At 45.4% G+C, this 25470-nt stretch overlaps 1 protein-coding gene across 1 annotated transcript in view; it reads left to right on the plus strand.

The window, feature by feature from the left end:
- VWF (von Willebrand factor) overlaps positions 1–25470 on the plus strand; it is a 304519-nt gene that overhangs the window by 244541 nt on the left and 34508 nt on the right. Inside the window, exons 41-42 of the mRNA XM_088478900.1 lie at positions 16139–16243; positions 23207–23412. Of these exons, the coding sequence (XP_088335026.1) occupies positions 16139–16243; positions 23207–23412 (311 nt within the window). The remainder of the gene's footprint in view (positions 1–16138; positions 16244–23206; positions 23413–25470) is intronic.

The following is a 25470-nucleotide window of genomic DNA, read 5'->3' on the forward strand; positions in this document are numbered from 1 at the left end:
CTGCCTTGTCCCCAAGGTCATAAGTCATATTACAGTAGTCACGCTGTCTGCCGACGCATGGAACTAAGCTGCCCTTATCTTTGTCCAGTCACTAACCTTATGCTAGTATCTCCTGCTGGTGTGTTGTGCAGTGTCAGTGACCTGGTACTGTATGAGAGAGGCAGCAACAGCAAAGCCCTGATACAGGCAGTTACCATTATGACATCACAGCATGACTTCACAGACTCCAACAGGCAGGCCAAGACTGGTTATTTCTGTTTTGAGGCCCCTGTATGATGGGCCGTTCAAGTCAAAATTACAGCTTTCTGGATATGTCATATACCTAAATTATTGCTTTCTGGATATGACGTATGCTGAAATGGATATGACGTATACTGAAATGGATATAACATATGATGAAATGGATATAACATATGATGAAATGAATATGACATATGCTGAAATGGATATAACATATGATGAAAGGGATTTGACATATACTGAAATGGATATAACATATGATGAAATGGATATAACATTTGATGAAATGGATATAACATATGATGGAATGGATATGACATATGCTGAAATGGATATGATGTATGCTGATATGGATATGACGTATGCTGGAATGGCTATAACATATGATGAAATGAATATGACATATGCTGAAATGGATATGACATATGCTGAAATGGATATAACATATGATGAAATGGATTTGACATATACTGAAATAGATATAACATATGATGAAATGGATATGACATATACTGAAATTTATATGACCTATGCTGAAATGGATATAACATATGCTGAAATGGATATAACATACACTGAAATGGATATGACATATGATGAAATGCATATAACATATGCTGAAATGGATATAACATACACTGAAATGGATATGACATGCTGAAATGGATATGACATATGCTGAAATGGATATGACATACACTGAAAAGCACATGACAGTGCCAGCCAATCACAGCTCTCCTATATAAGCAGGGCTCCTGGGAAGGAAGAGCAGGATTACAGTGTGGCAGAGCTGTAAAGGGGAGGTGAGTGCTAACACCATAGTCAGTGGTGTAATAACTTTTGCTGTGCTGATGATGGTAATGTAACACATAACTACTACTGCATGTACTATTAGTTATAGCTGCAGATAAGAGACTGCCTCTTTTCAGCTTTTTTCTCCTGTGAGGATTGTGCTCCTGCTGCAGGCAGGTTATGTATAAATGTTACTTTCACTTTCCTTTCTGTCCTCATTCTCTCTCATCTCAGCTCTTTCTTTGCTCTCCTTTCTCTTCTTTCTCTATGTCTGATTTCCTTGACAGTGCCCCAGGTCCCTGCTCATGTTAGGGAGTTCCCTGACTCCCAGCAAGATGGCTCCTTCATAATCCAGCAGGTGGGGTAGGATTCCCCTATTGTCTGGCAAGATGTACTGTTACTGTATGCAGGCTGCTGGGTCAGACAATTGGCAGTAGGCTGTGGTTTTAACACTTCACACGTGCCAAGCATTATTATAACCATACCACCCAACTGTCCCACATTCAGTGGGACAGTCCTGTTTTTTTGGGACTGTCCCGCTGTCCCACCCATGGGCTGCAGTGTCCCACAGCTGGGGGGGAGTTGGGGAAGCATACACTGCTGCTCTGCATAGCAGAGCAAGCGTGTACGCAGAGCGAGAATAGATGTGCGCATGCGCACAGTATCTTTCTACTTCAGGGTCCATAGAGTATCCACAGGATACCTTGGGGTGTAGGCGGATGATGTCAGACATTGGGCACCACAGAGTTAAAGTTTTCAGCCTCCCAGGATGCACTGGGATCCCACTCCTATACCCTGCCTCTGAGCCAAGACAAACTAGTTTCGTAGGTGCACGGCTCGGAGTCGGATCACCATTTAACAGAGGCGGGCTGTAATAGCCCCTGAAGTTCTTCAAGGCAGCTGTGGCTGCTCAAGATGAGCTGCACAGCATAGACAGTCAGTACTGACATCTATGCTGTCGCTCCTTCACCCCGCCAGACCAGAACGCCGGTACTGATCCGGGGATGCTGGTGGGTGTCTGGGGTCACAGCTAGCGGTGACCCTGAATTACCCGGACTGTGGCCGGATTCAAGGGGGGCAGGTAAGTGGCAGGGTCCCTCGGATGGTACACGCTGAAACACAGTCCTAAGTCCCCAGGCAGGGGGCTCCCTGGGGACTGGCTGCACGTGGAGCCAGGTATTAACTTGCGCTTCCACTAGACCACCAGGAACAGTGGGCCACGGCTGAGCGGCAAAGGTCTGGCGTCCCAAGGGTTAATTGCATGTCAGGGGAGTGGCCTTCCCTGTCCGCCTGACGGGATGGGCCTCTCCTTGGGGGACCCCAAAGTGGGAGGCCGGCTTCTTCAGTTCGCACAGTGCTGGTGTCTCCCCACCATGGATACTTGGGTAAAAGAAGTGGTCTCTCGGGCACACGCCCTCTCCTTCCGGCGGAGGCTTCCCAGCCGATTTTTCACCACGGGCCATCAGTCGGATCAAGACAAGGCCCTGGTATTCCGGAAGGTGTTACACTCTCTGCTCCAGGCTGGAGTTATAGTGGTGGTTCCGTTGTCCCAGAGGGGATCGGGGTATTACTCCAATCTTTTTCTGGTACAGAAACCCAATGGTCTTACCGGCCCATCCTCAACGTCAAATCCCTCAACAATTCTTGAGGGTTCCTCTGTTCCAGATGGAGACCCTGCGTTCCATCATTTTAGCGATGGAGCCTGGGGATTTTATGGTGTCGCTAGATATTCAGGATGCTTACCTGCATATCCCCATTGTTTCAGCACACCAACGTTTCCTCAGGTTTGCAGTGGTCGACCAACACTTCCAGTTTCAGGCACTGCCCTTTGGTCTGGCCACAGCACCTCGAGTGTTTACCAAAGTCATGGCAGTTATGGCAGCCCACTTGCGGATGCAGGGGGTCCGCTTGTTGCCCTATCTGGACGACCTCCTGTTGTTGGCAGGGTCTCCAGAGATACTTCAGTGCCATCTGCAACTGACAGTCTCTGTGTTGCAGACTCATAGCTGGCTGGTAAACTGGAAGAAGTCCTCCCTGGTTCCCTCACAGAGGATGCTCCATCTCGGAGCCCTGTTGGACTCCCAACAGAGGATCTTTGTGACAGAGGAAAAGATCTCTGCATTACAGGCAAAAGTACGCAGTTGCCTGCAGAGTTGCCGGGTGTTTAATCAATCGGCGATGAGGTTACTGGGATCCATGGTGTCGATGTTCGACATGGTGGAGTATGCCCAGTTTCACTCCAGACCTCTGCAGAAGTTGATCCTCTCCAGATGGAATGGGTTTCCCCATAGGATAAAGACACAGTCAATGGTGCTTTCCCCGGAGGTACGTCTGTCTCTGGCCTGGTGGCTGCACACTGCTCACCTGAACAAGAGGCACCCCTTTTGGATTGCGGACTGGGCCCTTCTGACAATGAACGCCAGTCTCCGAGGCTGGGGAGCGGTGACGGGTCCGCACTTCTTCCAGGGAAGGTGGATGCCAGCAGAATCTGCGCTTCCGATAAACATCTTGGAACTTCGGGGAGTATTCAAAGCTCTCCAGCAAGCAAGACATATCCTGCATGGAAAACCTTTGCAGGTGTAGTCAGACAATGCCACCACAGTGGCTTACATAAACCGCCAAGGAGGGACCCGCAGTCAGACGGCCCTGACGGAGGTGTCCCGCATTCTAGCTTGGGCGGAAGGCAATCTCCCTGCCATTTCGGCAGTGTTCATACCAGGAGTCCTCAACTGGGAGGCAGACTATTTCAGCCATCAAGACATGCATCCAGGAGAATGGTCTCTTCACCAGGAGGTGTTTCAACTCCTGGTGAACAAGTGGGGCTTTCCAGAGATAGACCTCATGGCCTCCCGACACAACAACAAGCTACCTCTGTATGGGTCAAGAACAAGAGATGCAGAGGCACTTCTGGTAGAAGCTATGTTGGTCCGGTGGACCTTCCAGTTTGCGTACCTCTTCCCTCCGTTCTCCCTTCTTCCTCAAATGATTCGCAAATTCAAGCAAGAAGGTGGCATGCTGCTGCTGATAACTCCAGCTTGGCCCAGATGGCACTGGTACTCAGATCTTCAGAGTCTCTCCTTAGACACTCCAATGCTGTTGCCTCTATGTCCGGACCTGTTGTCTCAAGGTCCTTGCCATTACCCAGACCTGGGTCATTTGTCTTTGACGGCATGGCTGTTGAGACGTAAGGTCCAGGGGTTTTTCCAGCTCTGTAGTTAACACCATGCTCAAAAGCCTGCATCTGCAAGAATTTACCATCGAGTATGGCATACTTTCTTTGAAAGGTGTCACCCTAGAGCCTATGATGCTCAGGTGTTCCGGATATCCAGGGTGTTGGCTTTCCTGCAGGTGGGCTTAGATCACGGTCTTCGCCTTGCTTCTCTGAAGGTGCAGGTTTCTGCCCTGTCAGTGTGGTTTCAGCGTAGGATTGCTACTCTTCCTGATGTCCACACCTTTCTGCAAGGTGTACTTCGTGTTCAGCCTCCCTTTGTTCCTCCAGTGGCTCCTTGGGATCTTGCTGTGGTCCTGAGGGCTCTCCAAGGACCGCAATTTGAAACACTGGGCTCAGTAATGGCTTACAGCTAAGACTGTATTTCTTCTGGCCATTGCTTTGGCCAGAAGGGTTTCAGAATTGGGGGCTCTCTCATGTCGGCCTCCCTTTCTCATTTTTCATAGGGACACTCACCCTGGTTTTCTCCCAAAGGTGGTATCTAGTTTCCACATTAATGAGGAAATCATAGTGCCAGCCTTTAATTCTCCAGACCTCTCGGTTGGTGAGGCCACCTTAGATGTGGTACTGGCTCTAAGGATTTATGTTGACCATACCAATTCTTTTAGGAAGTCGGACTCCTTGTTTGTCCTCTATAGCTTCCGTAAGAAGGGAGGGCCTGCCACTAAGCAAACTTTGGCAGGATGGATTTGCATGGCTATTTCTAAGTCTTATATTCATGAAGGCCTTCCTGTTCCATCCTGTTAGGGCTCATTCCACTAGGTCTGTGGGTCCTTCATGGGCAGCTCTACGTGGTGCCTCTGCTGTTCAGCTTTGCAAGGCAGCCACGTGGTCTTCTGTCCATACCTTTGTAAGGTATTATGCATTCGATACCTTCACCTCTCAGGATGCTTCCTTTGGGCGGTGGATTCCCCTTTCAGCACAGGAGCATCCCCACCCTTAAAGGATATTGCTTTGGGATATCCCCAAGGTATCCTGTGTATACCCTGTGGACCCTGAAGTAGAAAATATGAGATATTGTAAGAACTTACCCTTGTTATCTCTATTTCTATGAAGTCCATAGGGTTCCACAGGACTCCCGCCCTGTCTCACCTGTACTGCAGATGGGCTTTGTTCTGGTCACCGGTTTTTCCATCTCCTTCTGGTGAGAATGTGATTCTTGTGTGTTCCAGACTTTTTCTCCTCCTCCGGCCTATGACTTGTTACATAACTGGTTTGCCTTGGCTTGGGGGCGGGGTATAGAAGGGGGATCCCAGTGCATCCTGGGAGGCTGAAAACTTTAACTCTGTGGTGTCCTATGTCTGACATCATCTGCCTATACCCCAAGGTATCCTGTGGAACCCTATGGACTGGGGTCCCCCTTCTATACCCCCGAGCCAAGGCAAACCAGTTATATAACAAGCCATAGGCTGGAGGAGGAGAAGAAAGAGAGAGAAGAAAGTCTGGAACACACAAGAATCACATTCTCACCAGAAGGAGATGGAAAAAACGGTGACCAGAGCAAAGCCCATCTGCAGTACAGGTACGACAGGGCGCGAGTCCTGTGGAACCCTACGGACTTCGTAGAAATAGAGATAACAAGGGTAAGTTCTTGCCATATCTCATATTATTCACAGTACGGGGGGAAGTCCGGGGGCAGCCCAGCATCTTGGAGATGCTGGGCACGCCATTTAGCAATGTAAACAGGGCGTGCCGCTAGGTCACGCCATTTTTTCACATAGGTCACACCCCTTTTCAGGAAAGCTTCGCCGTGTAGATGTCCCGAGTGGAACTCTGCAAAAGTTGGGAGGTATGTTATAACACTTACATGGCTTTGTGTGTTTATTTAGTGCATATAATGTATAGCTACTGTATGTGCATGTCTACATGCAATTCTATGTTTAGGGCTTTATATTGTGTATGTATGTATGTATTTATTCTTCCGCTACTTGTGAGTGGCAGAATAAATACATACATACAGGGCCGTAGAGAGCCTGGCCAGTCCCGGGTAAAGGAGGGGGCATGGCCTAATCGTGGGACGCGTGGCCACACCCTCTTGGAAAAAACACAAAAATATATCAGCCCAGCGCTAAGCAGGGGGGGGCGCGATCAGTGTGATCGCTCCCCCCCACAGCCATAGGAGACTGCTCAGGATGCTGCAGCAGCTGCAAGCAGTCTCACACTGCAGCCCAGCACAAGCTGTGTGCTGAGCTGCTGTGAGGGAGGGGGGAGGGACACGCCGGGTCCCTCTAGCAAGCCCAGGCCCGGGTAACAGGTACCAGCTCTCCCCCTCTCGATGCCCATGTATACATACATACATACACAATATAAAGCCCTAGACATAGAATTGTATTTAGACATGCACATACAGTACATATACAGTATACGCACTAAATAAACACACAAAGCCATGTAAGTGTTATAATAATGCTGTGCATGTATGGGGTGTGAAAACCACAGCCTACTGCCGATTATGGCAGACTATAACCCTCTGACCAGCAGCCTGCATACAGTAACAGTACTTCTAGCCAGACAATAGGGGAATCCTACACATTATGAAGGAGCCATCTTGCTGGGAGTCAGGGAACTCCCTAACATGAGCAGGGACCTGGGGTACTGGCAAGAAATCCGACATAGAGAAAGGAGGGCAAAGAAAGAGCTGAGATGAGAGAGAATGAGGACAGAAAAGAAGTGAAAGTAACATTAATACATAACCTGCCTGCAGCAGGACCACGATCCTCACAGGAGAAACAAGCTGAAAAGAGGCAGTCTCCTATCTGCAGCTATAACTAATAGTACATGCAGTAGTAGTTATGTGTTACATTACCATCATCAGCACAGCAAAAGTTATTACACCACTGACTATAGTGTTAGCACTCACCTCCCCTTTCCATCTCTGCCACACTGTACAAGTAAGAGGGGTGGGCTGTGCTTCAAATTATTATTTATATTATTATCATTTATTTATATGGTGCCACAAGTGTTCCACAGCGCCTTACAAAGTACATAGACAAATAAGTAACCATTGACTTAAAATACAATACAATACAGGACATGGATAAACATTGCTATATTAGCAACCTTTATGCCCGCATAAGCAGCCAAGTGTTAGTTGCCCTAGTGGGGAGTAAGAGATAAATTAAATTATTTATTACAGTAGGGAGAAGCACAAGAGGGTAGAGGGCCCTGCTCGAAAGAGCTTACATTCTTTAAGGGAGGGGATGACAAACAGGAGTGACACAGATGGGGTAGGCGGGGAGAAAGGAAGATGTAGCAGCAAGTTAGGATGAGAGCTGGAAGGCTTTAATGAAATAGTGGGTCTTAAGAGCTCGTTTGAAAGATTGTAGAGAGGTGCAGAGTCTGATGGGGAGAGGGAGGGAGTTCCAAAGGTGAGGAGCAGCACGGCCAAAATCTTGGAGAGTGGGAGGAAGTAATCAATTGGCATGAAAGGTGGCGTGTATTAAGGGAACAAAGAGGGCGGACAGAAGAGTGAAGGGAGATGAGATCAGAGATGTAAATGGGAGAGGACTTTGTAAGTGAGTGTGAGAGCCTTGAATTGGGTTCTGAAAGGGAAGGGGAGCCAGTGGAGGGCTTGTAGGAGAGGGGAGGCAGATGTAGAGCATTTGGAGAGGAAGATGAGCCAAGCAGCAGCATTGAGCACAGACTGGAGAGGAGAGAGATGGGATTTGGGGAGGCCAGCTAGGAGAAGGTTACAGTAGTTCAATCTGGACATGACCAGTGAATGTACAAGGGTTTTGGTAGCATCCTGGGTGAGAAAGGGTCTGATCTAGGAAATATTCTTGAGATGGAAATGACAGGACTGCGAGGGGTTCTGAATGTGTGGTTTGAAGGAGAGGGAAGAGTCCAGGATGACTCCAAGACAACGCACTTTGGGACTAGATGAGATAGTTATGCCATCTATTAATAAAGAAATAGTGGGACATGATGTTATGTGGGAGGGTGGGAAGACTATCAGCTCAGTCTTAGACATATTAAGTTTGAGAAATCGCTGGAACATCCAGGAAGAGATAGCAGAGAGACAGTTAGAGATACGAGTCAGTAGAGAGGGGGAAAGATCAGGTGAGGAAAGGTAGTTCTGAGTATCATCAGCATAGAGATGATAATGGAGGTAAAAAGAGCTGATGAGTTTACCTAGAGAAGACGTATAGAGAGAGAATAGGAGGGGTCCAAGAACAGAACCTTGGGGAACACCTACTGTAAGAGGCTGTGGGGGGAGGAAACGTCATGAGAGGAAACAGAAAAGGAACGTTCAGAGAGGTAGGACAGCCAGGAGAGAGCAGTGTCACGTAGACCAAGGGAGTGAAGAATATGCAGCAGTAGAGGGTGGTCCACAGTGTCAAAAGCAGCAGAGAGGTCAAGGAGAATGAGCAGGGAGTAGTGGCTCTTGGATTTGTCAGCAAGGAGGTCGTTGCAGACTTTTCTGAGGGCAGTTTCAGTGGAGTGGAGAGAACGGAAGCCAGACTGAAAAGGGTCAAGGAGGGAGTGGGAGGAAAGAAATGTGGTGAGGTGGTTATAAACAATACGCTCAAGGAGTTTGGAGGCAAAAGGGAGGAAAGAGATTGGACGGTAGTTAGAGAGAATGTTAGGATCAAGGTTAGGTTTTTTAAGAATGGGGAGACAAGGGCATGCTTGAATGCAGAAGGAACAGTGCAAGAAGAGAGGGAGAGATTAAGGAGGTGGGCAAGATGGGAGCAGGCAGAAGGAGAGAGGTAGCAGAGGAGGTGGGAGGGGATAGGGTCAAGGGGAAAGATGGAAGGGGGGGAGGACTGGATAAGGGCCTTAACTTCCTCTCCAGACACAGGGGAGAAGGATATCAGAGTCGGTAAAATGGATGGGGAGGGGTGATCCGGGAAAGGAGGAGGTGGAGATCTGGGGGACTGGTTGGATATGATGTCCTGACGTATAGAATCAATTTTAGATGTGAAATATGTAGCAAACTCAGTGGCAGAGAGCAAGGAGGGGAGACGAGGAGGGGGTGGGCAGAGGAGGGAGCTGAAGGTGGAAAAGAGACGCTGGGTATATGAGGACAGGGAGGAGTTGAGATTCTTGAAATATGACTGTTTAGAGAGGGAAAGGGTAGCACTGTAGGATGACAGCATTAATTTGAAATTGAGAAAAATTGAGAGCGTGATCTTCTCCACTGTCGCTTGGTGGTTCGTGAACATTTTTGCAGGTATCTGGTGCATTTGGAATGCCAGGGTTGAGGTGTGGATTTGCGAGGGTGAGTAGCGATCGCCAGAGCAACAGAGTCAACAGCAGAAGTAAGGGAGGCATTGTATAAGGAAGCAGCTTGTTTAGCGCAGGAGAAAGAGAGGAAAGGGGAGAGAAGTGAGTCAAGTAGGGAAGAAAAGAAAGCAGTGTCAATAGCTTCAATGTTACGCTTAGTGATGGTGGCTCTGGGAGGTAGAGGAGGGGAAGGAGAGAGGGATAGGTTAAAAGAGAGGAGGTGATGGTCAGAGAGGCGGAATGGGGAATTGGAGTAGGCAGAAATATCACAACGGTGAGTGAATACCAGATCAAGCAAATGCCCACTCGCATGGGATGGTGAGGAGGTCCATTGGGAGAGTCCAAATGAGGAAGTGAGGGAGAGTAGTTTGGAGGCGGTAGATTCTGTGGGATATCAATAGGAACATTGAAGTCACCGAGGATAATAGAGGGAAGGTCTGAGGAGAGAAAGTAGAGGAGTGATGGGGTGAGGATGGGGGACTGGCGGGAAGTGGGCAGGTTCAGCAACATGATATTAACAGGAGTACCAATGCCTGCAGGTAGAATATGAGGAAAAAGGGGTACGCGTGCGCTCCTGCTGGGTGTGTGTGATACGATGGTGTGGGGGAATTGGCTGGGGAGGGGGGGAGGGCAAGGGGAATGTGGGGAGGGGAGATGGAGAGGGGTGTGTGTATTGGGGCTAAATGGAGGCTATGTTAGTGGGTGTGTGGGTGAGAAAAAATGAGGCAGACAGTAAGTGTGGAATCCAACCTGTTTTATTCGGTAAGACACAGTGCTTCCCTAGGTGGTTCCGTTATGGGGTGTGGGGATGAGCAGATGTCTCTGTGCGATCCTTGGTTGGGGAGTGGGTAGACCCTTTGAGGGGGCTCCTATCCGTGTGGTCCTTACTCCTGCACGTTCCCCTGCTGGACCTATGGTCTCGGTCTTCCGGAACCGGGATGCATGGGGTGTTGTTCAAGTCCTGTAGCTTGTGCAGTTGGTGGCGTCCCGCACTGTCTCTGGGACCTGTTTGACCTACCGGTAGGTGGAGAGATGTCCGTGGTGCTGTGCAGCGCAAGCTGTGGTCCCAGATGCTGGCCAAGTGTTGCGTTGCACCTCTGCGAGCCCACGGGGTGCCTGGCAGATGGGCGCCCGTCGATGTCCTGCTGTGGGCTGTAGAGTGATGCGGAGAGCCGTGGTGTGGTGCTGCCCCATGGTCCCGTGAGGTCAGTCTACTGTGCTGTATGCTCTGCCAGGGCGGGCAAGGGGGACCCAAGGTTTGCCGGGTTGTACAGTGCTGGATCCTCTGCGGCCTGGATTCGGTGTAGCAATAAATGGTTGATTAAAGTTCTTGTAGTGGTGGTGAGTGTGGGTGGCTTTATCTCCCAACGCATTTCGACCTCGGGGCCTTTTTCAAGGAGTCCTTGAAAAAGGCCCCGAGGCCACCCTGGCAGTGCATACAGCACAGTAGACTGACCCCACGGGACTGCGGGGCAGCACCACACTACGGCTCTCTGCATCACTCTACAGCCTACAGCAGGATATCAATGGGTGCCCGTCTGCCAGGCACCCCGTGGGCTCGTAGAGGTGCAACACAACACCTGGCCAGAATCTGGGACCACAGCTTACGCTGCATAGCACCACGGACATCTCTCCACCTACCGGTAGGTCAAACAGGTCCCAGAGACAGTGCGGGATGCCACACTGTACTCCTGTTTTTCCTTCTCAGCAGCCCTGCTTATATAAGAGAGCCGTGATTGGCTGGCACTGTAATGTGCTTTTCAGTATATGTTATATCCATTTCAGCATATGTCATATCCATTTCAGTATATGTCATATCCATTTCTCTACATGTCATATCCATTTCAGCATATGTATTCCATTTCAGCATGTCATATCCATTTCACTATATGTCAAATCCATTTCAGCATATGTCATATCCATTTCTCTACATGTCATATCCATTTCATCATACGTCATATCCATTTCAGCATATGTCATATTCATATCAGCATATGTCATATTCATTTCAGCATATGTCATATCCATTTCAGCATATGTCATATCCATTTCAGCTTATGTCATATCCATTTCAGCATACATCATATCCATTTCAGCATATGTCATATCCATTTCAGCATATGTCATATCCATTTCAGTATATGTCATATCCATTTTAGCATATGTCATATTCATTTTAGCATATGTCATATCCATTTCATCATATGTCATATCCTTTTCAGTATAGGTCATATCCATTTCAGCATATGTCATATCCATTTCAGCATACGTCATATCCATTTCATCATACGTCATATCCATTTCAGTATATGTCATATCCATTTCAGCATACTGTATGTCATATCCATTTCAGCATATGCCATATCCATTTCAGCATACGTCATATCCATTTCAGCATACGTCATATCCATTTCATCATATGTCATATCCATTTCAGTATATGTCATATTCATTTTAGCATATGTCATATCCATTTCAGTATATGTCATATCCAATTCAGCATACGTCATACCCATTCCAGCATATGTCATATCCATTTCAGCATACGTCATATCCATTTCAGCATACGTCATATCCATTTCAGCATACGTCATATCCATTTCAGCATATGTCATATCCATTCCACAATACATCATATCCATTCCAGCATACGTCATATCCATTTCAACATACGTCATATCCATTCCACAATATGTCATATCCATTCCACCATACGTCATACCCATTCCAGCATATGTCATATCCATTTTAGCATAAGTCATATCCAGAAAGCAATAACTTAGGTATAGGACATATCCAGAAAGCTGTAATTTTGACTTGAACGGCCCCTCATACCCCTGGTGTCTTTTGTATGACTGACCTAAGGGAAATGTGATGTCACTTCTTATTTACACCTATTACATTCACATCAGATTATTATTATTTATATGGCAGGGTTTCCCTATTAATCTTTGGCTATATAGAGCTTTTTGCATGAACCCAATTTTATTGTGGTTACATTGTTTTTAATGTTACAGTGTATCAGTGATCACCTCAATTAAGGATTAAGCACTGTTTATGGCACTGACCTCCCTCAGACGTATTGTGATACTTTCAATTAAACATGATATTGGCCATAAAACTCAGCATTACATTCTCTGCCTTCCCCATTAGGATCTGTAGAGCAACTATGGAGACTGTTGTCCAATTGTCAAGTAGAACTTTATTTACAAAAAAATATATATATTAAAATATTATCCTAAGATAATAGTTGTCAAAAGCATCTGGAGGCATTATTTCTAAACATAAAACTGAGGTGCCCATGGAGAATTTAGAGAATCATCCATGGTACAATATGATTAATATAGAGAAGTGGAAACAAGCACTTTCCCACTTGATAAATAGACCCCTAAAATTGGACGCTAGCACTGCAACTTCATATAGTACTAATGGTTAATATTAGTCTTGATTTTTTTTAATGCAATGTTTTTATTTTTACTATAATGTAATATAAAGCTTTGTTTTGATACTTTCAAATTAGCGAAGTTTAGTTTTTTTATACAGTATCTGTTTAATAACCAAAGTAAAGACTGCTAGCGCTATCTACCATTGTTTTTTATTACCCTTTTTTGTTTTGTTTTGGGATGTATTAAATAATCTCTGTCTCTACATATAAATGTATCTCATTTATCCTATTTTATGGATGGTTATATTATTGTAGCTTACAAATCTATCTATCTATCTATCTATCTATCTATCTATCTATCTATCTATCTATCACCTATCTCATATCTATCTATCTATCTATCTATCTATCTAGTTCATACCTATCTAATATCTATCTATCTATCTCATATCTATATATCTCATATCTATCTATCTATATATCTATCTCATATCTATCTCATATCTATCTACCTATCTATCTATCTCATACCTATCTCATATCTATCTATCTATCTCTTATCTATCTATCTATCTATCTATCTCATATCTACTTATCTATCTATCTATCTCATATCTATCTATCTATCTATCTATCTATCTATCTCATATCTATCTATCTATCTATCTATCTATCTATCTATCTATCTATCTATCTATCTGAGCAACAATTGAATATATGTGAATTTTGAGGTTATGTATTCTCTAACTTCTGTAATACCTTATTTTTTTATTCGTAGGGCCTGATTAAGTAGCTATCACTAATATGATCGCAGCTGCGATTTCGCACGGAACGCAACAGCGAAAATAAAGCACAGCCACCATAAAGACGCCCACTGCTGCCTTCTCATTTCCGTCCAACCTCGCTCTTCTGCGTAAACATCGGTATCACCGTTGCACATCGGCCAGTCACGCAGCATTTACACCGGGTCTGACCAGCCGCAGAAACTGCAGGTCTCGTCAAATGCAGAGATCTCTCAAGCTGCATATGCAATCGCAGTGGATAATTTATGTACGCCCGTGAAACGGTGTTCAAACGGACAGGCGCATCTGCGTTCCTCTGACCACTCCCCCGTCACCCCCCCCCCCCAAACGCTGACGGCCTGTCACTCACTCTGTGATGGATTCCTTTGTGCGTCCGTATTCACAATGCGATCGCTGCGTTTGCGCAGTGTGTCTTGTACGCTTGCGCAATGACAATCGATTGACTGCATGCGTAATCGCTATGTCGTATGCTGCTGAATCAGACCTGTCGGTTTTTCTTTGACTATTCGTAATGATGTCTTCACCGCCAAGTGCTGTAATTAGTTGTTATAGACTTGGGCGAGAATAGTGGAAAGACCTCGGGTAATATGAGGGTTTGTCCTGTCTGTAAATGTAATGTCCTGTTCATACAGGTTAATATTTTGATGTTGTTGTACAGTTATGGGCAGTAAAACCCACGGGTGTCATGTCGCCATGGCGATAAACACCGAAATAGAAAAACATTATTTTCTTAATTTGAAAATGTCTTTTATACCGAAACACATCAGAAGATTCTCTAATCCCATATCTGACAAATTCTGACTTCCTTACTATGAAATATGTCAATTGGAAAATGTTTGTCATGAAGACATAATCTGACCGGCTAGGTGTTAAATGCAGTCGCCCCAGGCCCTGTTTGATTTGTTAGACCTTTTTGTAACACTGACTGAGGGACTATCCGGCTTATGATCCTTTGATTCTTTGTATGTTTTACATATATTTCCTGCCTAGGAAACCATTCCACATAAGCGTTTAAGAAATTAAACAAAATAAGACGTGTTCATGTCAACATGGGAGGATGGTGGAAGATAAAGGCCAACAGGCTCTATCTCTTATATTTCTTTATAAAGCATTTCGTATTTGTTTTTTATAACACATTTTTTTTTGCAAAGCATTTTTGCATTTTTTTGGCCGTTTTAGAGCTTGTTCTGTTTTTAGCAGATTGGTATTTCATATTTTCAACTGTATAAAAAAAGTCAAGAATAACCACAGTTCAATATGGTGGATGGCTGGACATGTATGAAGACGTGATGGAACTCTAAAGTCGCCTCTGATATTCCTATATTTTACAGCAGGGGGTGCAGTGAGATTGTTTATTTGGATTTTTTTTTCATACATGTATAATATGCAGAAATATTGAGTATGTCTAAGTATAAGGAGCTTTTCAAAGCTAAGGATCTTTGAGAAAAGAGTTTGACTGTGGGTGAAGCAGGCTGGACACTGCATAGAGCCTGACCAGGCCTCACATGGCTGAACGCAGAGGATAATATCCTGCAGTGGGGTAGATAACATGGTTACATGCAATGATATTAGACCCTGTGACGATAAGGAATCTTTGGAACTTTTGCACATTTATTTTTGCCAGTTGCCATCTCATACTGAAACAACTTCAATTTTATGTTTATTGACCTTAAACCATTAATGCCAAATCTCTATTTAAAATATTGCTAAAAAATGTTTATAAATGTCCATCGGAGATGGCCGACGCATGCTCCTGTGATTACCACCATTTGTGGTCCCTGTTGTCAGTCACTGCCTGGGAGTGCAGTTAGGATGCCAGGGTCTCAGCTGTTTGGTTCCAGGCTCACCAATCTCTGGGTACAATACAATGACTAAACCTAGATCTAAGATTTAATAAAAAAAATATATGGTATGAGCTTCATCTCATATAGAAGTGCGTATGACACAATAACATTCTGATGATGTGATTGGCCCCAGATGGATGAAAACCGGGGCTATCTGGATGGGCAGGAGATAACAATTGAAAATAAAAGGGAATCAGACCCTAGTCAAATATAACTTATATATTTAGCATCTTCCAGGCACTTTGACTGTTACTAAACTTCTCTATACTTGGTAACCCTCACCAGGCAAACCAGACGATTATACTTTGGGGAGTAGCAAAGAGGATATGTTACTTGTAAAAAAAAAGGGGGGGGGGTTAGAGACCTGAAATATATATTTTTATGTACTTGCCCATTTTCATTATACAATGCTTATAACATAAACAGACATTTGTTCCAATATGCTTCTAATTTTCCTGGAAATAAATCAATAAAGAAGGAAACCTTCCAGGGGAAATTACGCATCTGACGGGCGGGATAATATAAAGAACTGCATGCTTACATAGCCGCCAAAGGACGATCTGTAAATAAAATATTCTGCCACTTCTGTACCTAAACTTTTCCCATTTCTTTCTTCCAGTTTGCGATACCAGTACCTGCCAGACACCTCCTGTGCCACACTGCGAAAATGGACTGGAACCCGTCTTGACCAACCCAGGAGACTGCAGACCAAACTATGAGTGCGGTAAGTCCTTTGCTGGCTGTTACACCACTGATTGCACCATGTTGTCTCAGAGGTGTAAGGGTGGGCTTATATGCACACACACACATACAGAGAAAATATTACATATACTGTATAATAACGCAAGGACTGAGCCTCCCAAAGCACACACTTCCCAGGAGACGCCATACCACTCTTCTGGCAGAACCACTTTCAGTCCCACAAAGTAGTGGCAGCCTCAGAATGTCTGCAGGCTGGTAGATGTCTAAAGGAGGGTTCGGGGATAAGACAGAAGCAATCTAATGGTGCGTACAGACATAGCAATCAGCCAGCGATACAATATTGCTGGCTGATCGTCATGCACCCTCCCTGAGTCAACCGTAACTATGTGTCGTGCTGGGTGATCAATATCAATCACCCAGCACATCACATAGTTACGGTCGACTATAGCATTGATCGCGGGTCCCTATAGTAACTTGCTCAATATCGAGCAAGTTTATTGGCATACACGGGCGATGGACGATATCGCTATCGTCCATACGTGGCCGCGCATCGTTGGTCGAAGGTAAGTTGATAGGGTCATTTTTAATGAACGATTTAAACGATAACGGTAACGATATCGATATCGTTATAGTTCAAATCGCTTTTTTAAATCGGTACGTGTGTAGCACCGTTATCTTACTATTTCCCCGGGAGGCTGGGCTGTTTATAAGTTGCAACATCACAAAGTGACACAATTCAGGTTTATAGTTTGTTTGAAGCATAGTCCCCTGACTGGCTCTGGATGGTCACATGACCAGATGAAATCTGGTTTTAGATCAACAAAAAACCTCCCAAAAGACATTGGGTCTCATTCAGACCCGGTTGCAAGCGCCGATGCGCTCACAACCGGGTCGATGGTCCCAACAGAGCATGCGCACGACAAAGCTGGCTCCGTCGTGTGCGAGACCCGGCTAGCGACGGGCGCTTCATTGCTAGGGGTCTCGTAGCAGACGGGGCGAGCTGTCGATGTTGAGTGACAGCTCACCCCGTTTGCTGGGCGGGCCGGGGGTGTGCCCGGCCAAACGGAGGCGTTCCAGTCGGAATGCTTTCCGTTTGGGGGCGGCCCCACTGACATCATTGATGATTTCAGTGGGGAACTTCCTGCTCAAACAGAGCAGGAAGTTCCCCGGGGCTTACGAGTGCCCAGACCCAACCTTAGGGTCTGGTCGTAAGCCCCGATGGTCGCTATGGTGATGACCATCGCAACCATCACCCTGATCGCAAGCTAAGCTGTGGGTGGTAATCCACAGCTTAGCTGGCGATCTGGAGGCAGCACTTCAAAACAAGAAGTGCCCGCCCTCAATCAGTGTGAGCGATCGCTTCTTGCGATCGACTCTGAATGAGGGCCATTGTGTGTGATTTTATTTTTGTCAAAATGCTCCCCATGGAAAACAATCTTACTGAAAACCCAAAGTCCCAAGCAATATCCTATACCTGTATTTATTTATATGTATGTACAACTACAAACACACACATATTCTCCCACTGTCTAGAAGTCTCGGTATTGTATATCATCTTGTATGAGTGTTGATCTCAGGCCAGCATTATTTTGGTGAACCTAATACTTTTACTGCGATAAATACAAAATCTGAGAAAATATGTGTTCCGCTGCTAGTTACAGGGCTCCGTTTATTAAGAGACTTCTTTCAACAGATGACTTTTTGGTTTGAAACTGATTCATTTTATATTGTGCTGCGAAACCCTTCATTCCCTTTATCCCTCCGTATTATTAACCAAACTCCGATTCCATACCACCAGCTTGGCTAAGGATTTTCTGCACACATTCCAAAGCAGTGAGCTTCCACGTAGAGGCAATAACACCAAGAGAAAGGCTTTTCACACGGGAAAGTTGGGAAGGCTCCAGAGATCCTTAACCAGTGTACGAGCATATGTTTCTGACTGTAGGGTACAGTGGCCGTCAAATATTACAGCTGCTCCAGTCCCATAGATTGACATACACATATTTACATATAGAAAGAAAACTTTTATTTATGGGGGTTTCAAAGCTTGAAAGATAAACTAAATGTTTACAGGTTTTTCCATTGAGACTAACACCCCTTTTACACCAAAGTCCCAGATATGACCCAGGATTTGGAACAGATCAGACACGGGACAGACCTTTTTACACTGCGGCGACAACCCGGGGTACGCCCAGTTTGGCACCGTTCAAACACCGGAGCCGGGTCTGCAGTGACCCAGCTCTTCCGGCTTTGCAGTGGACACTTGGAGATGGTGCCACTGAAGCCAGCCAATCAGGTAGCATGTGGCACGACCCGTGTCATCATTACCCGGATCGCGAGGTTTACACTGCAGGGTGGCACGGGAGCGGCCCAATGCAAACCCTGCAAGCTACCCGAGTTGGATCCCCGGGTGAATCCGTTTACACTGACGAAAATCCCGGGTTGATGCGCGTTCAGGTGCAACAACCTGGGATTTTCATGTCAGTGTAAAAGGGGTATAAGGAAGGCCAGTACGGTGTTGTAAAGTATTTGGTAGGAGATGTACAGTATCAGACCATGTAAAGAGGGCAGGTGAGGAAGTTGCACATAGTGTTTTATTGAATGCACTAGATACTGTAGGTGACAGCAGCAAGTTGCTTGGTTTGATACATCTCCCCCTGGTGGTCACTGGTGAGGGAGTGCGACACGGCCAGCGAAGTGCAGATTATCAAGGAAGGAAATCAGATATGTTCGGAAAAATGTCCCAGTTCTTTAGTTATGACATTTGAATGCATAGTAGGCTTCACTTCTCTGTATACTGGACATCTTATACTGTGCCCACACAGGTGATTCTCTACAACAAGAGAACAACATAAAGTAAGGATCCACATCTGAGGGAGTGTTTTTGAAAATCACTAAGGGCGGGATGTACTAAGGGAAAATGTGGGAAAAATTTAGAAAGCTGACGTTATTGGAGTTTTGGCCGCATTCCCATATGTACTCTGGAATGTGATATGTTCCGGAGCTTGTACCGGTGGCCAACTCCATCTATAGATGGCGCTGCCCAATATAAGTCTATGGGCTTCTGTTCGTATTCCTCACCGAGCGGGATCCATTCGGATCTTCCCCAACATCCCCTGCAGCACCCGCATCATACGACTCATGCGCAAAGGGAATTTTGGGTTATAAACCTGGAAGTCCCCTCTCCGCAAAGTACAGCCCTTTTCAGAAGAACTGTCCTTTGTGATTGTAACTGCAAGAGACTATGGGATCTACAAACAAAAATAAAGCCTTTGGATGGAGACAGGGACTATAAATAAGAATTTTTGATGGTTTGGCTTAAGAGCTCCAGGTACCTGCACTTTTATTTATTTAAAAGTGTTAAAGTCAAGAAAAAAAATCTTAACCCACTCGTTAGCCAGAAGATTGTCCTCATTCAATCATTCTGATGTACTAAACAGTTGACCTGGATAGCTCCATCTTCGACCTTGTCAGTAATCCCGAACATTAAGAAGTGCTTGGAAGGCTGGAGAGATTGGGATCAGGAAGACCTCTGGACCTCATTCAGACCCGCTCGTTAGATGTGTTCGCTCGCTCGATGCGCATGCAAATTTGGGAAGGCTGGCGATCGCACGGCAAGGCATTTTAACGCCCACTATGTCTTGGCGTGCAATCGCTTTGTGTATGCAGACGCCCACCAGCCTGTCTTAAGACGCCCACTTGTACACGTCATATCCGGGAAGTGTATGTAACCATCGGTCAGGTACCATCGGATGCGATCACATCGCTTGTGGTTAACTATACCCTACTGCAAGCACTGCGAAATACAACCAAGTGACGTGTACTATGACGCTGCCTCTTAATTATGCACGCCTCTGAAACGGTGTTAGGACGGTCAGACACACCTGCGTTCGCATCTCCACTCGGCCGTTTCTAGTAGCCAGCCCGTCACCACCCACAAATGACTGCTCCTGTCACTCAATCAGCAGGGCTGTCTATGCGCAGCGAGCATACGCTTCCCGATCGCTCGCACTGGTTCACGCACTGTGATGTGTACGCATGCGCAGTTTGCAAACATCGGTTGTCTGCGTGCGAACGCTTGCTAGCGAGCGGGACTGAATCAGGTCTGCCCCATATCTTCTGATCTTGCCCAATATTCTCTTCTATTATGAAAGAGAGCTGGCATTGAAAGGAATGGCAGACACAAAACAGCCCCCAGTGCTTCCTGAAGGAGTGGCTGACAGAGAGGAGAAAGTGCTGCTCAGATAAACTGTTTGGCAGAATGAGCGGCTGATTCACAGTTGAAAACAATGAAAAAAAAAAGTTTATTTGCTCCTTGATTTGCAACTTGCACTGCAGGTGGGGCAGATGTGAAATGTACAGAGAGATCTAAGCTGGGTACACACACAAAAGATATATCTGCAGATGATGGTCATTCATACACACTGAACAACCATCATCTGGCCGAAGGTCCTGCTGGCCAGGGGTCGTATCGCGCCCCTCTCCCCGCGGCCTCTGCAGCAAGTGTACGTGTGGTCAGCTGACCTCCCATACATACAGCACGATAAGCACATATATCTGCCCAGGGGCGTCTTAAGAGAGGAGGGGGCCCGTGTGCACTCGACCTTTGCGGGGCCCCCTCCTCTCTCCCTGGTGGCTGGCAGCTCCGGCCAGCCACCAGAGCATTATTAGACTCCGGGCACTAGAGTGTGCCCGGAGTCTACTGCGCATGCACAGAACACCAGAAAAATGGCAGCAGCGGCCATTTTTCCGATGTTTTGAGCAGCGCTGACACCCAACGCAACGTAAAAATATTGGTGCGGTGCGGGGCCCTCCTTGACTCGGGGGCCGTGTGCCCCGCACACACTGCACCCATAATAGATACGCCACTGTATCTGCCATCGGCTATGCTCCACAGCCAACGCGATATGTCTGCGAACGATGTCGTTCACAGGCATATCGCTGGTACACACTGGCCGACGCACATACAATATATTGGCCGATCAATTGATCGGCTAATATATATGCCAGTGCGTACCCATCATTAGAGTTGGAAGGGGCGTGTCCTAGCTGAACTATTAATTGCAGTGTAGAAATAAAGCTGTCCGGCATTGTTGGCTACATGCAAATCAGCCGATATTTACCCCACATGCATGAATACATAAATACATGTATTTGTGGAACAAGATTTGCCCAGGTGCAAAGTTTTTTTTTGATTTGCTCCCAACTCTGAATCCGTTTATGGGTGTGCCCTTCTTCTAGATGAACTGTTGAAGGTTGTGTGCTTAGACCATTCCTCTGTAACCCTAACTTTTTCAGTACAGTAATTCAAAAGCATAGTCACCTGGTGGTGGTTACACTTTAACTGTATACATCTATAATAATAATAATAATAATAATAATTAAAAAAAAAGCATCACACTTCATTTTTTAAGTGAAACAATGTGTAAAATGAAAAATAAAAATGCCACTAAATGATAAATTCTTCTGCATTGAGCCCTCAGTTCTGATGGGAATTCATTTAGCTGGGGGATATAATTGATCGATCCGCATGGGGAATAGCTATTCACATCATTTGCATTTTTCCCGCATGGTAAATTCTGGGTTAACGTAAAATACGGAATCAATGGGTTTCTAAGCGCAGAATCTGCATATGTTAGCACATTTCTCCTGGCAGCCCCTGGGACCACCAGGGAAAGTCTCGCCTCTGGTAAGTAGCTCAAGTTCCTTCAGCTCATTGAATCAGGCAGCGCAAACAATTAGCTGCTGGGGAAACTCCGTGGCGAATTTAATTCATTTTGTATGATTAACTGTGATTATCTCCCCTACTTCTATTTTAATGTGACAACAATGAGCTACGTTTACAAGGTATAACAATACTGGTAGCAATTAAAAGCAACGGAAGAGTGGGGCTTCAGCCATCAAATCTGATTATTCAATGTATGATTAGATTAATCATTAATGTCAGTAGATGGCGCTATTTATCCCACCGACACTTCTAAAAGATATGTGCTGCAGTATAGTTTAGTTTCACAACCAGCCTTATATAATGCACAGTAAAAGGTGTCATACGATTCTGATCCAAATAATTTACATTGACATAATTGGAGAGTAATGATCTAATTTACAGTATTACTGTGTAATAGTGATGTCACTTTTTGTATACTCCATCTTTACACTAGTTATTTGCTGGAAAGAATAACAATCTGATACCAATTATAAAATATGATACTGCTAACTCTGCAACACTAAATAAAAAGCCGTCCCCACCGCCGTTCCTATATAATGCCTAATACCCAATGATTGCTGAGCTGTGCCTCCCAGTGTTACTGCTCATTGCTAGGAGATCACAGTACAAGTCCTGTACGCCTTGTCCTATGAATTTTATATTTTACTGTCATGACCAATAGGGTGGATAGGGTATCAGTAACCTTCTCCTACTAAACTAGATCTACAGATAGACACGTCAGGTTGATTTCAAAGAAGGGAGAAAGAAAGATTATAGTAACCCAATACACACTAGTCAAATCATGGTTGCCAATAGTAAATTTACAGGTAGTCATTATTATTATTATTATCACAATTGAATGTCTACAGGAGAAAACCTAAACGAATATACGTCTGACAGCAGTAAATTTCACATAACGTTCAGCACAGAAATGGTTTGGGGTGTGAATAATTATATGAGCCTCTTTGGTCTTTGGTGGGGCCCTGTGGGGAGAGGGGCCCGGAGATGATCTTCTTCTGAAGAACAGTAGAGCTAGTTCCTCGGAGGTGGCTTAACATCACCTTCTGCTGGCGATACAGTGTTACCTTCCTGCACTAGATGCTGCTATTATCATTTAAAAGTATTTTCGGTCTGTACATTTTGCCCAAATATACAGTATACAATATTTTCAGGGCTGGGCCACCATGCTCCGAATTGGAGTTAGGCTGTGGCCGCACCTTTTTCTATTGAGAGGACATCCGTATTATTATTGTAATGTCATATGTTCCATATTAACAGCCTGCAGGAGAGAAACCTGTCCTGTGCTGAGACGTCCCAGCTGCCCACCTTACAAGAAGCTGAGCAGGAAGAGCACAGAGTGCTGCGATATATTCGAGTGTACTTGTAGCTGTACCAACTCCACCGACACCTGTACAGCTGGATACTTATCCTCTATCCAAATCAATGAGTGCGGCTGCACAAGTGTCAGCTGTACTGCGGATAAGGTGAGGAGACATGGGTACTAGGTACTAGTGAGCTGGTGTAATAAAGGAAGGTAAGTACAGTATGTGATCATTGCAATAAACTACCCAATGCACAAGAGGTTTACAACTAAAGGTGCTTACACACTGGGTGATATTACTGAGCGATTGCACGATTGCGACATCGTAATTGTGCAATCGCTCAGTAATCGTGCACAAATCGTGCACTAAAATGTAGGAAACGACCAGCGATGCGCGCGCCCGCTGGTCATTTCCGACATTGTCCATCGCCTGAACATGCAGGCCAATCTGCCGATAATGACAGATTGGCCATGTTCAGGAATGATGGAGTGTGTCTACACTGAGCGACTGATCGTTCAGTGTAGGCACTCCAGGGGATCAGGAACGATGGTATGATTACAATGTCATAATCGTACTGTCTTTCCTGATCGCATAGTGTGTACACACCTTAACAGTAATGTAATTATCCATTTTTTTTCTATTTAATGGGTATTTATATATTATATAGTACAAAAATCACAATTATCACAATATCAGAGATAAAGAAAATCACTATAATTACTAAAAAATTAGACAATGGGAAGAGGGGCTATTGTGATGCCAAAGCTGGCAATATTGTCTGACTTGTTGGAGTTAGCAATAGAGTAAGAAAGAGCAAGTAACTGTGCATCTTGGTAAAACCATGCTGCACTGCAGCTGGGGCAGATGTGCAGAGAGATGTAGATGTGGGAGGGGTGACTCCAAACTGATATCTAAATTGCAGTGTAATAATAAAGCTGGCCAGCATTTGTGGGCTACATGCACGAGCAGCCAGTATTTACCCTGCATGCAAAAACAAGTATGTATTTGCACCCCCTGCATTGTAATATAGTTTGTCCAGGTACATAGTTACTTGCTCTGTCTTACTCTATTCCCAAATCTTTGTTCTTTTGTTTGTTCTTTATTCCTCAGTACAGCATATACCTATTATAGCATTTATAGAATTTGGATGAACTGAATATAAGTAATACTAATAAATATACACGTATGTATTTTCCATCTTGCTATGCAGGCCTAAGCTTGATGGGTTACAATGACGCCTGGTGTACATGTGATGAAATACCTTCATAAGCTTGTTTGCTTTAAGCCCCATAGTAGTGCCCTAGTCCATGGTATAACCCTTAATAATGCCCTAGTTCACTTTTTGCCCTATACTAAACCCTTTCATTTTATGCCCCATAGTAATGCCCCCTGTGTATAGTATGCTAAACTGTAGGGCCCCTGTCCCAGCTTATAGTATGCACCCCAACTCCCCCCCCCCTCCTTGTTTTTATCCAAACATGCATGGGTCCCATCTGTTCTGAGAGTGTCTCTCCCAGCAGCATTTGACACTGATGCCAATGTGAGGTGGGTGCTGGGAATGGAGGCCCCCTAAGCCTCCGGGCCCCATAGCAATGACACCCTCTATAGTTACGCCCATGGTTTTACCCGTATCACCCCTTTTGCTGATTGCCCTTTCCTAACACCAGTAGTGTTTTGTGCAAAGTGGGTGGAAACAGATTCAGCATTTATTCCAGTGGGTTAAAATGTAAAATTATCTTATTGCTTTGTAAAAACCGCTAAAAATATAATTTTCAGTGTACCCCAGACAAAACATTCTTTTTAACAGAACCACCGTATTTTATAAGTCCATATTGAGTAGACAAAATTATATCGTCAGGACCGTAGTTAGGGTGGTGCGGCCGGTGCCATCGCACAGGGCACCACAGGTCAGGGGGCGCTGTTTGGGCCTATCAAATTTCTGTTTATTATCATTCTCACGTAGCTTCCTCTTATTTCATTAGTGTTCACTCTAGCCTCAGCGGCAGGCAGGGTGCCGGAGCTAGAGAGGGCAACTTTGTGCGCGCGGGCAAAAAGGGGGCGTGGCCATAAAAGGGGGCGTGTCTATAAGACGCGTCCCCTTTTTCATCATACTTGGGGGCATGCCCGGCACTTACGGACATGCCGGGCAGCCCCCAAGCGCTGCAGACAGGGAGAACAGATGCCGGGCGCATGCGCCCAGCGTCTATTCTCCGGCGGTGA

Source organism: Taudactylus pleione, unplaced genomic scaffold, assembly GCF_031769625.1.
Source record: "Taudactylus pleione unplaced genomic scaffold, aTauple2 ptg000225l, whole genome shotgun sequence".
Classification (NCBI taxonomy): domain Eukaryota; kingdom Metazoa; phylum Chordata; class Amphibia; order Anura; family Myobatrachidae; genus Taudactylus; species Taudactylus pleione.